At 36.3% G+C, this 13,150-nt stretch overlaps 1 protein-coding gene across 2 annotated transcripts; it reads right to left on the bottom strand.

Moving 5' to 3' along the window:
* Positions 1–502: 502 nt before the first annotated feature.
* On the bottom strand, positions 503–2,622 carry LOC131596408 (uncharacterized). Of its 2 annotated transcripts, XM_058869051.1 has the most exons (3): positions 2,441–2,622; positions 1,286–2,243; positions 503–835 (listed from the first exon to the last, which is right to left on the bottom strand). In XM_058869051.1, exon 2 carries the CDS (start codon positions 2,225–2,227, stop codon positions 1,292–1,294), a length of 936 nt encoding a protein of 311 aa, XP_058725034.1. In that variant the 5' UTR covers positions 2,228–2,243; positions 2,441–2,622; the 3' UTR covers positions 503–835; positions 1,286–1,291. The 2 variants fall into 2 exon arrangements, with proteins under 2 accessions (XP_058725034.1, XP_058725032.1); XM_058869049.1 differs by lacking the exon at positions 503–835 and having other exon boundaries at positions 950–2,243.
* Positions 2,623–13,150: the final 10,528 nt, after the last annotated feature.

Genomic DNA, 13,150 nt, shown 5'->3' with positions numbered 1-13,150 from the left:
ATTATTTTAATTTTTAAATTATGATTCATAGTCTCTGAATAAATTAAAAGAGTAAATATATGTTTTTGACTCTACAAAATTATCTTAGGAGTAATTTTAGTTCTTCTTACTAAATGAAAATGTATTTTTAATGGCTTTTATAAACATTCATACTTTTAATATTAATTTTTACAGCATGTTTAAAATTTAAACTAAGTTCCTCTACAAAATCTTGTTATTTGATTTAGGAGAATAATTTTAAAAAACAGTTTAGAATTTAATTTCTAAATTCAATTGTTTTCATTCGAGTTTTTGATGTTAAAAGAATTTATAATGCATAATTTTTTTAAAGAATTCTTGTGAGTAATTTTTTTTTTTTTATGTTTTAAAACATGGTTGAAAATTTATTTTTAAAAAATGATACTTAACATTTGTATAATAATTTAATAGCGACTAAATAGTGGATATTTTTATAGGAAATATGGAATTTGATGATTTATAAGAACTTAAAAAACTGATAAAACGTCTTCATAAAAAAAAAGATTAAATCGTTGATGTAGTTGAAACTGAGATCTCAGATGGATTTCAGTACATGTGAAACTCTTGCCTTAAAGTTTGCTATTGAATTTAAAAGACTATTTGTAATCCTCCATTGTGGTCTGGTTTGGATCCTCTGCCTCTGAAATCCAACCTCTGCCTCTGTGGTTTGGATCCTCTGCCTCTGAAATCCAACCTCTGCCTCTGAAAACAAAGTTGGAAACAGAGGAAACATACCTTGAAGATGAACCTGAACCAGAGAGTGAAAACGGAACAGGTGTTGCTGTTGTTGATTCATTCTTCCGATTCTGTTTTGCCTCTGAAAGAAGACGCTTCAGGATCACCATAATTAATGGTTGCAATCAATAGAAAAACTGCATTTCATTGATTGCAGTAACAGTTTTAAGACTACAGCAAAATATATCCACACACAACAAAAATACAGTAGAGGAAACAAGAAGCAAATTACTTTGACGTTATATGACAGTACAAAATGTGATGCTACAATGTAAGCAATCTTACAAGTGAAAGAAAACTCTTCATTAATTTTGAAAAAGACTTGACTATCACAAGTGAATATAGTAAACACATAAACTTACGCATAATCCTAGTATCACAAAAACAATGAAGAGGAATCAATAAGCAAATTCCTCTTATGTTCTATGATAGTACAAAAAGTGATGCCACAATGTAAGCAATCTTGCAAGTGAAAATTCCTGATCAAAATTGAAACAAAATTGTAACAGTTATAAAGTGAATTAATGAAGACCTAAATTTATGCTTGATCCTCATGTTTCCTTTTCATTTTCTTCTTAGACTTTTCCTCAGATCTATCTTCTGCATCTTCATTCTTCCTCTTCTTCTTCCTTTGCTCCGTCTTTATCTCTCCAGCAAGTACTGTATTCTCATTCCCTCCTTCATATCTCTTTTTGGACCTAATTTCTATATCCTGAGGAACAACCAGCTCTCCATTTTCAACCTTCACAATGTCGCTCATCTTTTTCTCTATATCTTTCTGTTGTTTTTGTTCCTCTGCATTCTCATCTTCTAGACTCTTCTCCTTCTTCTTCTTCGTCTTCTCTTTTTTTTGCTTCTTCCCCTCTGTTCCTCCTTCACCGTCCTGACTTAATTCAATTTCATTTTTTTCCCTAGCAGCTACTTTTCCATTGTTACTTATCTTTGTTTCTATCTCTTTCTTTCCCTCCACCATTCCTTCATCTCCCCGATTTTGCTCCTTTTCCGGTAGCTTTCCCTCACCTTCGTTATCACCAAATTCATTCTTCTTCTGTTTATCTTTCTTACTAAGCTTCTCACTTCCACCCACAACAGAACCATTCGTTTCTCGACCCAATTTAACATCATTCCCAATCAACTTTTCATCAACATTCTCATTCTCACCACCAACCTCTTCCCTCTTAGTCCCGATTTCAGATTTCACATCAACAATCGTAACAGAAACTTCACCTACTCTCTCACTACTATCATATGTTGTGTGGCTTTGGCTGCGGCTTTTCTTCCTATGAGACTGCGAGGGTTTAAGCTCCCTATGAATCTGGTTGAGCTCATCGAAAGCATCCGATGCACGATGCAGATAGGCACTGATGACTTGCGAAGCACCATTGTCAGCAGAGACAAATTTGGAGAGAATTTTGGTAGCTTTGGAAAGTGATATCGCTTTGGACGATTCACATCGTCCCGAAAGAGTCTTCATCTTCTTCTTCTCTCACCTTCACACACAGATATAGCTAGACTAAATCAATGAACAGTTAAAAAAACTAAACTATTTCGTCAATCACTGTGCAAATAGTGAAGTATAGCTTTTTCTGAAACGCGATTGTCTAGAAGCAGCAATCGCGGCCGCAAATCGATTAATTGCAGAAGCTAAAGGAATGGGGAAGGAAGATATGAAAAGGAAAAGGAGTACCTGGATGAATTTGTCGGTGTTTCTGGAGGCGGAGTTGCTCCCTACGCCGACTGAGTTCGCCGGCGTTTTTCCGGCTTTTCAGTGCGCTGCAATTTGTTTCCGATGCAACGAGGGTTTTGATTTGATGAGTTGGTGTTGTTTTAGGGTTTTAGGTTTTTATTTGCTGTATGTATTGAGAATTATATACTTTTCATTCCTACCAAGTACTTTAAATATAAAATCTTATTCTATGTGCTTTAAATTGGATGGAAGAATTTTGTTATTTTCTACTTAATTTTATTTATTATTTATAAAATTTAAATAATAGATTTTAACATTTTTAACTTATGTTTATTTTGAGAAATTTGGGGAAAAGAATTTGTAGTTTATTTTAAGAAATTTTTAGTTTTTTTTTACAACATGATAAATGAAGTTCCTTTTTGTTCGATTTTAGGGATGAAGATTAACCTCCATAAATTCAAATTTTGGCCTTTTAAAATTCTTATCAGATCTAAAGTGACTCAGTTGGAGAATATTATGGAGTTTCAGCATACTTTCAATATCGGGAAATACCTCGGTTTCCCTTTTATGTTTGATGAAACTGCATGTGATGACAATATAAGGCCAACAAAAGCGAAATACCAACCCTTACACCTCACCAAAACCAACATGAATCAATAATTTTAGAAGACGTCAGTAGGAACTTACAAAGTTTTTTTAATCATGAATAGAATATAAATGACGCCTACCATAGAGGTTTGCTTGTAGTGCAAGAATCCATGAGTAATTTGCAAATAAGAATCCAAAACCCAAATTTCTCGTTTGGTCACATGCAATCCCAACAAATATTTGAACGGAAACTTCAATGTCCTCACAATAGGCCATTTTATCAATAAAGAATGGGACCATAACATTATGGTCGAAGAGGAAACATCAGACATGTTAGGGCAAATGGAAGTGGTAAAGGGAAAGCAAGAGAGGAAAAGGAAGAAGAGGATGAGGGGAGGAAGATAAAGAAGAAGAAGAAGAAGAAGAAGAAGAAGAAGAAGAAGACTATGATGAGTGAAAGAATAAACTATAACTAAATATTTGGATTTTGTCTTTAAACTTGTTTCATTTGCTTTGTTGGATTTGTTTGTGATGTTTCATTTGCTTTGATTTGTAATAGTCTAATCACCATGCAGACATTGTATGAATTTCTACCACTTCAATCCATTAGATCTAGGTCTCTTTATGACACAGGTAAATCAGGTTATGGCGCTGTAATAGAGGGCGCACTATCCGAGTCACTTAATGCTTCATTCATAATTAATATCCAAGTATCTGTGAAATATAACATGATTACAAATTCTTTACTTTACTGAAAGTTTAATTTTTCTACTATCTAGAGAAAACATGTTGAAATAAGTCAAAAATCATAAGCCTACCTAAGTAAGATATGTTCAACCTCATGTTTTACTTAAATATTAAGAGTATGCATGAATGCAAACTATGTAGAATTTGGCTTGCTAATTACTTGATGTATTTGAATATCATGGATATTATCAGGGCATTATTTGTATTGAGTGAAAAACTACTTGACCTATAAAGCCTACCTTGTGAGGATGTGAATTCTTTAACAAATTCCTTTGAGTTGTACAATAAAAAATCTTGTTCTTTCAATGTTACAACCCTTAGCCAATTTTAAAAAGAAAAAACTACTCACTACCTTTTCTTAAGGATATGAGAGCACGTAAAATTAAGGGTTTTGGAAAAAATGAAATTTTGGGAGAAAAAAAAAAAAAGAGGACATGGTCTATAAAAGAAAAACTCAACTAGTGTTAGTGAAGTGAAAGAAAAGAAAAATGCTTTGACAAAAACAAAGTCAAAAATTAAAAGTCAAGCATACAAAAGAAAAAAGCATCCAAAAAAATGGTTGCATGAAAGTGGAAACAAAGAAAGAGAAATTCATGAAAAGAAATACCTTATGCACTCTTATCTTTAGGCATTTTGAATCCAAAGAAAAACCATTATTTTTTTGTAAATCTCAGTCACGTTACAAGCTAAAGAAAGAACTTAGTGATCCATGATTGATGATATATCTGGTGATATTGTTTAGATGAAAAACAAAGTATTGTAATAGATGCACTATTTTATTTTTTAGGAAATCACTAACCAATGAGAGATACTCAGTGAGATCATAATCTTAATAAATGATTAACTGGTGATCTAGACATGTTTTAAAAATCCTACTTTGGTCAAACAAATAATTTTCACCTTTATGTTATAGGTAGTCGTTTATGAACTTGAATTTAAAATAATACCATGCCATAAAAACAATTTCAAAACTCTTGACCTAAGTCAATCCTAACAGTGAAACATGCATTCACGCATTTGTGAGCTATCTTATTAATTTTGTTTGAGGACAAACAAAAAAAAAGTTGGGAGAGTTGATTAGTTCCATATTTACATGAAATGCATAACCACTTCTTAATTTATTTCCCAAGCAATCAATACAAAAACCACCAATTTACATATGAAAAGTGAGAAAATACTTGTTTGGAATTTTCTAGTATGTATTAAATTAAAATAGCTAAAAGTACTGGAAAACCACTATCCATCATACAAAGACCAAGCAAGAGCAAAATTATGGAGGAACAGCCTTACTAGGCATAACCATAGACGTGTTAGGTGAAGACAAAAGACAAATGGCATGACCAGATGCAACTATTTCATTGTGAAGCAAGAGTTAGCTCACTAGTCGAAGGACAGTACACTAGGCAAGGAAAGGCAGCTAAGGCCACATGGAAAACATACAATAATTACTTATTGAGGAAGAGAGCAGCGGGTATGGAAGGGTAGGGTAGGCATGCTAGGCGTGGAAACGACGCACCTAGCGAGAGGTCGAAAAAATTGCCTATAAATAGGAGTTTATAATTCAATGCAAAAGAAGTTTTGGTAGATTGAGGTAGTACAAAATTATAGTAGGTTCACCCCGATCTACAATAGGAGAATGAGATTGAGAGTTTGAAAGTTGAAGCACTACTCAAGTTATAGTGCAAATAAACTTTCAAGATCATCTTCATGGAATTATTGACAGTTACGTTACAATGAATAAGAGTAGCTAAAATATCTTTGTTGGAGGTTAGATGTAGTCATTGTATTCATGTACTAAATAAGTCTTGTCATTATATGTGATTCTAATCGTGCTTTAATATTAATGACTCTTTAATCTTAACACTTGTTTTAGATTTGCTACCTAAAACTCGGTTTCATGGTGTTACCTAACATCGAAAGGTGTTTGTCATGACTAGATCCAAGATAATCATTTATTGGATACTAGCGCCTAGACATAGGGTAAGGTTCAATATCCACACGTGTTATAGTATAGATTGATGTGGAGTCTTGCTACTTTATAACCGTTGGAATTAAATGCTCTGTGTTGGTTAGTAGAGCAATATATTAATTATTGGGGAATGCAGTGATCTCACAGAGTTGAGATCGGAAGGAGATACGAATAAAAGAAACATGTGGTAATATTAATAGCTGAGTGGACGAGCATATTACTAACCTATGGATGTGTATGATAAATCTGTTAGAACAAGATTTGTTCTGATCAATTATCTTAGTTTTGATGATAACAATAATATGAATTTTGCTTAACATAATATGGTACTCTAATCCAATGCAATTTCCTTTTCAGGAAATATATAAAGAGTATGCATAATTCAGCGCTCAGAAGCTTTGTCTCAAGGGTTCAGCATGCAACATCAGAACATGGTCTGGCAAGACATCAGAAGATGGTCGAAGCAGAATCAGAACATGGGTCTATGGAAGCATCAGAAGAACATGAGATCAGAAGCACTGAAGTTCTGATGGTATCACGCTCAGAAGCACTTCAAGGTCAGAAGATCAGAAGATGCTTTGCACCAAGCTGTTTGACTCTGATGATATTCAAACGTTGTATTCACAAACATCAGATCAGAAGGAAGTACAAGTGGCAAGCTACGCTGACTGACAAAAGGAACGTTAAAAGCTATTATAGGCAACGTCAGTAGACACAGCGTGAACAAGGCTCGAGGTAGTTGACAAAAGCGTATAACATTAAATGCGATGCTGTACGGAACACGCAAAGCATTAAATGCACTCAACGGTCATCTTCTCCAACGCCTATAAATATGAAGTTCTGATGAGAAGCAAGGTTAACGATTCTACACAAAACAACTCATATTAACTTGCTGAAACTCTGTTCTATTCAAAGCTCAGAATCTTCATCTTCATCAAAGCTCATTACATTGCTGTTGTAATATATTAGTGAGATTAAGCTTAAACGTTAAGAGAAATATCACAGTTTGTGATTATAGCTTTTAAGAAGCAATTGTAATACTCTTAGAATTGATTACATTAAGTTGTAAGGAACTAGAGTGATCGTGTGGATCAGTATACTCTAGGAAGTCTTAGAGGTTATCTAAGCAGGTTGTAACTAGAGTGATCGTGTGGATCAGAAGACTCTAGAAAAGTCTTAGAGGGTATCTAAGCAGTTGTTCCTGGAGTGATCAGTGTGTGATCAGAAGACTCTGGAAGACTTAGTTGCTGACTAAGTGGAGAACCATTGTAATCCGTGCGATTAGTGGATTAAATCCTCAGTTGAGGTAAATCATCTCTGCGGGGGTGGACTGGAGTAGTTTAGTTAACAACGAACCAGGATAAAAATAACTGTGCAATTTATTTTTATCTGTCCAGTTTTTAAAGCTACACTTATTCAAACCCCCCCCCCCTTTCTAAGTGTTTTTCTATCCTTCAATTGGCATCAGAGCGCCGGTTCTAAGGTGCAAGCACTTAACCGTGTTTAGAAAAGATTCAGGAAGAGAAAAACGCTTCAGTAAAAGATGGCTGATGAAACTGCAAAGTCTACACCTGCATCTACATCTGGCTCTGCTGAGCAACACAACGGTAACAATGGTTATACTAGACCGCCGGTATTTGATGGTGAAAACTTTGAATACTGGAAAGATAAACTGGAAAGTTACTTTCTTGGTCTAGATGGTGATCTATGGGATCTTCTGATGGATGGTTACAAACATCCAGTAAATGCCAGTGGCGTAAAGCTGACAAGGCAAGAAATGAATGATGATCAGAAGAAGCTTTTCAGGAATCATCATAAATGCAGAACTGTTTTGCTGAATGCTATCTCTCATGCTGAGTATGAGAAGATATCTAACAGGGAAACGGCCTATGACATATATGAGTCCTTGAAAATGACTCATGAAGGAAATGCTCAAGTCAAGGAGACTAAAGCTCTCGCTTTAATCCAGAAGTATGAAGCCTTCAAGATGGAGGATGATGAAGACATTGAAAAGATGTTTTCAAGATTTCAAACTCTTACTGCTTGATTGAGAGTTCTTGACAAGGGATACACCAAGGCTGATCACGTAAAGAAGATCATCAGAAGCTTACCCAGAAGATGGGGTCCTATGGTGACTGCATTCAAGATTACAAAGAATCTGAATGAAGTTTCTCTGGAAGAGCTTATCAGTGCCTTGAGAAGCCATGAAATAGAGCTGGACGCAAATGAGCCTCAAAAGAAAGGTAAGTCTATTGCATTAAAATCCAATATCAAGAAATGCACTAACGCTTTTCAGGCTAGAGAAGAAGATCCTGAAGAATCAGAATCTGAAGAAGAAGATGAACTGTCCTTGATCTCCAGAAGGCTAAATCAACTCTGGAAGAACAAGCAAAGGAAGTTCAGAGGCGTCAGAAGTTCAAAGAAATTTGAACGTGGAGAATCTTCTGATGACAGAAGATTTGACAAGAAGAAGGTCATGTGCTATGAATGCAATGAGCCTGGACACTTCAAGAATGAATGTCCAAAACTTCAGAAGGAAAATCCCAAGAAGAAGTTTCATAAGAAGAAAGGTCTTATGGCAACCTGGGATGAGTCAGAAGATGATTCAGACTCTGAAGATGAGCAGGCTAACTGTGCGCTGATGGCGACAGAAGATGACGGATCAGAATCTACATCAGAATCAGATTCTGAAGAGGTATTTTCTGAACTTACTAGAGATGAGTTAGTTTCCGGTCTAACTGAACTTCTGGAATTCAAGTCTCAGATTAGTCTCAAATACAAAAAGCTGAAAAAGCTATTTGAATTTGAAACAAAGAAGCTTGAGTTGGAAAATTCTGAATTAAAAGAAAAACTTTTAAAATTATCCAATAATGTTGGATCTCCTTCTGATTCAGAAAAATCCACTCCTAGTCTAAACCATATTCTGAAAGAATATGATTTAAGTTTCAGGAAGTTCTTATCTAGAAGTATTGGCAGAAGTCAGCTAGCTTCTATGATATATGCTGTGTCTGGAAACAAAAGAGTTGGCATTGGTTTTGAGGGTGAAACCCCATACAAACTTGAACCTGTTGATGAAATGAAATTCACATACAAGCCATTGTATGATCAGTTCAAGTATGGCCACTCCCATGATATTAAGCACACTTCACATGCTCAAAGTTTTCACATAACACACACCAAAAAGCATGTGACACAACCTAGGAAATATCATGAAACTCACATTAAAAATTATCATGCTGTTCCTCCTATTGCTTACAATGTTAAACCCAAGTTCAATCAGAACTTGAGAAAATCTAACAAGAAAGGACCCAAGAAGATGTGGGTACCTAAGGATAAGATTATTCCTATTGCATATATCCTTGGCTGCAAAAAGGACAAAGCACAACATGTCATGGTACCTGGACTCTGGATGCTCACGACACATGACAGGAAGAAGGTCTATGTTCCAAGACCTGGTGCTTAAGTCTGGAGGAGAAGTCAAGTTTGGAGGAGATCAGAAGGGCAAGATAATTGGCTCTGGAACTATAAAGTCTGGTAACTCTCTTTCCATTTCTAATGTACTTCTTGTAGAAGGATTAACACATAACCTCTTATCTATCAGTCAATTGAGTGACAATGGTTATGATATAATCTTTAATCAAAAGACTTGCAAGGCTGTAAATCAGAAGGATGGCTCAATCCTATTTACAGGCAAGAGGAAGAATAACATTTATAAGACAGATCTGCAAGATCTTATGAGTCAGAAGGTGACTTGTCTTATGTCTGTTTCTGAAGAGCAGTGGGTCTGGCACAGAAGATTAGGTCATGCTAGTTTGAGAAAGATTTCTCAGATTAACAAACTGGATCTTGTCAGAGGACTCCCTAATCTGAAATTCAAATCAGATGCTCTTTGTGAAGCATGTCAGAAGGGCAAGTTCTCCAAACCTGCATTCAAGTCCAAGAATGTTGTTTCTACCTCAAGGCCATTAGAACTCTTGCACATTGATCTGTTTGGCCCAGTCAAAACAGCATCTGTCAGAGGGAAGAAATATGGATTAGTCATCGTAGATGATTATAGCCGCTGGACGTGGGTAAAATTCTTGAAACACAAGGATGAGACTCATTCAGTGTTCTTTGATTTCTGCATTCAGATTCAATTTGAAAAAGAGTGTAAAATCATAAAGGTCAGAAGTGATCATGGTGGTGAATTTGAGAACAGATCCTTTGAAGAATTCTTCAAAGAAAATGGTATTGCCCATGATTTCTCTTGTCCTAGAACTCCACAGCAAAATGGAGTTGTAGAACGAAAGAATAGGACTCTGCAAGAAATGGCCAGAACCATGATCAATGAAACTAATATGGCTAAGCATTTCTGGGCAGAAGCAATAAACACTGCATGCTATATTCAGAATAGAATCTCTATCAGACCTATTCTAAATAAGACTCCTTATGAATTGTGGAAGAACAAAAAGCCCAACATTTCATATTTCCATCCTTTTGGATGTGTATGCTTTATTCTGAACACTAAAGATCATCTTGGTAAGTTTGATTCCAAAGCACAAAAATGTTTCCTTCTTGGATATTCTGAACGCTCAAAAGGCTACAGAGTATACAATACTGAAACATTGATTGTGGAAGAATCAATCAATATCAGGTTTGATGATAAGCTTGGTTCTGAAAAACCAAAGCAGTTTGATAATTTTGCAGATTGTGATATTGATATATCAGAAGTTGTTGAGCCAAGAAGCAACGCATCAGAAGCAGAGCTTCTCAGAAGCAAAGAATCTGAAGATCAAGTATCAGCTTCTCTGGAGAATCTAAACATTTCTGAAGAACCATCTGTCAGAAGATCATCCAGACTCATCTCTGGTCATTCAGAAGATGTCATTCTTGGAAAGAAGGATGATCCAATCAGATCAAGAGCATTCCTTAAGAACAATGCAGATTGTCAATTAGGTCTTGTATCTTTGATCGAGCCAACTTCTGTTGATCATGCTCTAGAAGATCCAGACTGGATAATTGCTATGCAAGAAGAACTGAATCAGTTTACAAGGAATGATGTTTGGGATCTTGTTCCTAGACCAGATGGATTCAATATAATAGGTACAAAATGGGTCTTCAGAAACAAGCCCAGAATGAGAAGATGAGAAGTTCTTATGTATGGGTATCTTCTGAAATAAAATTTGTTTTAAGAAGTTCTGATTGAAATCAATTAGAAATTGTGACTCAGTTATTACTAACGTTTCATTGTCTAAGTTGATTCAGAATCTCTTTAAAAGCAAAACAGCTGTAACTGGCTATCCAGATGGTAAACACGTGTTCACTATTCCTGGACAAGCGTGCGTGCAGTTGAGGGGACGTCTACTTAGGTAACTGTGCAAATCACGTCTTTTGTCATTATTATCTCTCCTCACGTCACGAAACATTAAATGCTTTTCATCATTTACTCTCTTTCAGTTTTCTTTTTATATTCTTCAAACGTTTCTTTTCCCTCTTATATTTCTCTCACTTTGCATTCAGTTTCTTTTTCGTTCTCTCTCTTTGCACTCATATCATAAACCCTAGCAGTTTCCAATATCTGCAACTTCATCATGAATCCATCGTCAAGCTCTGGAAATCAAGATAATGATCGGAAACAAAAGAGAAAGGCAACTGCTGAACCAGAAACCAAACCAAAAAGAGTAAGGATCACCTTTGACCCTATCAAAGTGAACCCATTTGAAGCTATGATGTCTGGAAATTACTCTAGACGTGTGTATCAACCCCTTGACGGTACCCCTCAATCACCTCCCTCTTCAAAGACCTCCACCACCTCTTCCTCCTCATTCATCCTCTCGGAACCACCTTCTTCACCATCTGATATCTCCTCTCCTTCAACCCATCCATCAGATATTCCTTCATCTCTCTCACACCCTTTTCCCACCAGAACACCTAATCCCTATAGTGTTGTTCTTCCCGACTCCAGGTTCACTGTCAACCCTCCAACCCCTACCACTCAATCATTTCTGGAGCTTTTACATTCTGATGTAAATGGCTGGTTGGAGATTCTGGGTGCTGCTCACCTTAACCATCTGGATGAGTATGCTACAAGCAACCTTTGGGATACCTTTCGTCAGGATTTTCTGGTTAGGGCTACAGACACTCAGAGAAGGATCATGTCTGAAGCTCCTGGTATTCGTGGTCTTCGGTTGGAAGCTGGTGAAAGCAGCTATCACCATCTCATCAGGAACAGAAGTGTTCTTGAGAAGAAGATACCTGCAGATGAGTTGGAAGAAGAAAATCTCTGCAGAGACATCGTGGTGTGGAAACCATGGTTCCCTGTGCTGACTGGAGATTTTCAGTGGTTGTTTAACTGGTTCAGAATGAACCCCTCTGACAAAGCACCTCACATGGTCTTTCCAGTAGTGGTTTATCCTGCTGAAGTTGCTGGTCCTACTCCTCCAACAAACCTAGCAGCTATTCTTCAAGCGTTGGAAGATGGAACTTCTGAGCTGCCTGAACCAGAATATGCTAAGGCTACTTCTGAGTCAGACTCAGATGAGGAAATGGAAGATGCACAAGCTGAAGATCTCCCAGAAGATCACCCTGCTGAGATTGCTGTCTCTTTTGGCAGAAATTCAGGTGCCTCTTCTTCTGGTGAAACCTCAGCTCTGATGGAGACCTTGGAAGCCCTTCATCAGAATCAAGCTATGCTGGCTTCTCGTTTGGACGCGCAAGAAGTAGCCAATGCTGAGTTTCGCTCCTTCATGGAAAGGCAAGCTACAAGCACTGACGGGATTCATGATGTTCTGGCGCGGATTTTGCGTAGGCTAGGATCTTAGTCTTTGGTCTTAGTAGTTTTCTTTCCTTGTTGCATCTGTTTTCCTGCATTCCTCTCTTGTAATGTTTTTTGATTATCAATGAAAAGTTTCTTTGTTTTTACATTCCAGTGATTTTATTTGTCGTTTTATTCATCTGAATCTTTTGATATATTCTTTTTGATGTTATGACAAAAAGGGGGAGAAGATAAATGATAAATGATTTGATTAATCTATCAGTTGCTGGGTAAAGCTCCCACACATTTACTAACAAGAACTGCAAGTTCTATATGGTTTAAGTGTTTTGGAGGTATAAAGAAGTGAAGAGAATCTTCAAAGCAAACACAAGAAGCAAAACCATAAGAAGTGTTATTCTGTAAAAAGAATAAGCTCATGGAAACTGAAGCAAGCTGAGTGCTGTTATTCTGTAAAAAGAATAAGCTCATGGAAACTGAAGCAAGCTGAGTGCTGTCAAGCTTCAGAAATCAGAAGCAAGAAAGAAGAATGAATCAGAAGCACTGATAATAGAATTTGATCCATATTTGTCTATCTGCTCTGACAAAATTCTATTTGCTCTGATAACATTATTTTAGCCTATATGGCTCTGATACATATCATGTGTTCTAATAT

Source organism: Vicia villosa, linkage group LG4 (assembly GCF_029867415.1).
Source record: "Vicia villosa cultivar HV-30 ecotype Madison, WI linkage group LG4, Vvil1.0, whole genome shotgun sequence".
Taxonomy (NCBI): Eukaryota; Viridiplantae; Streptophyta; class Magnoliopsida; order Fabales; family Fabaceae; genus Vicia; species Vicia villosa.
The sequence above is the reverse complement of the archived record's forward strand: the minus strand, read 5'-3'. Positions and strand labels throughout refer to the sequence as shown.

Coding starts and splice junctions, on each gene's coding strand:
- LOC131596408 (XM_058869051.1), bottom strand. CDS start 2,227: ATGAAGACTCTTTCGGGACGATGTGAATCGTCCAAAGCGATATCACTT.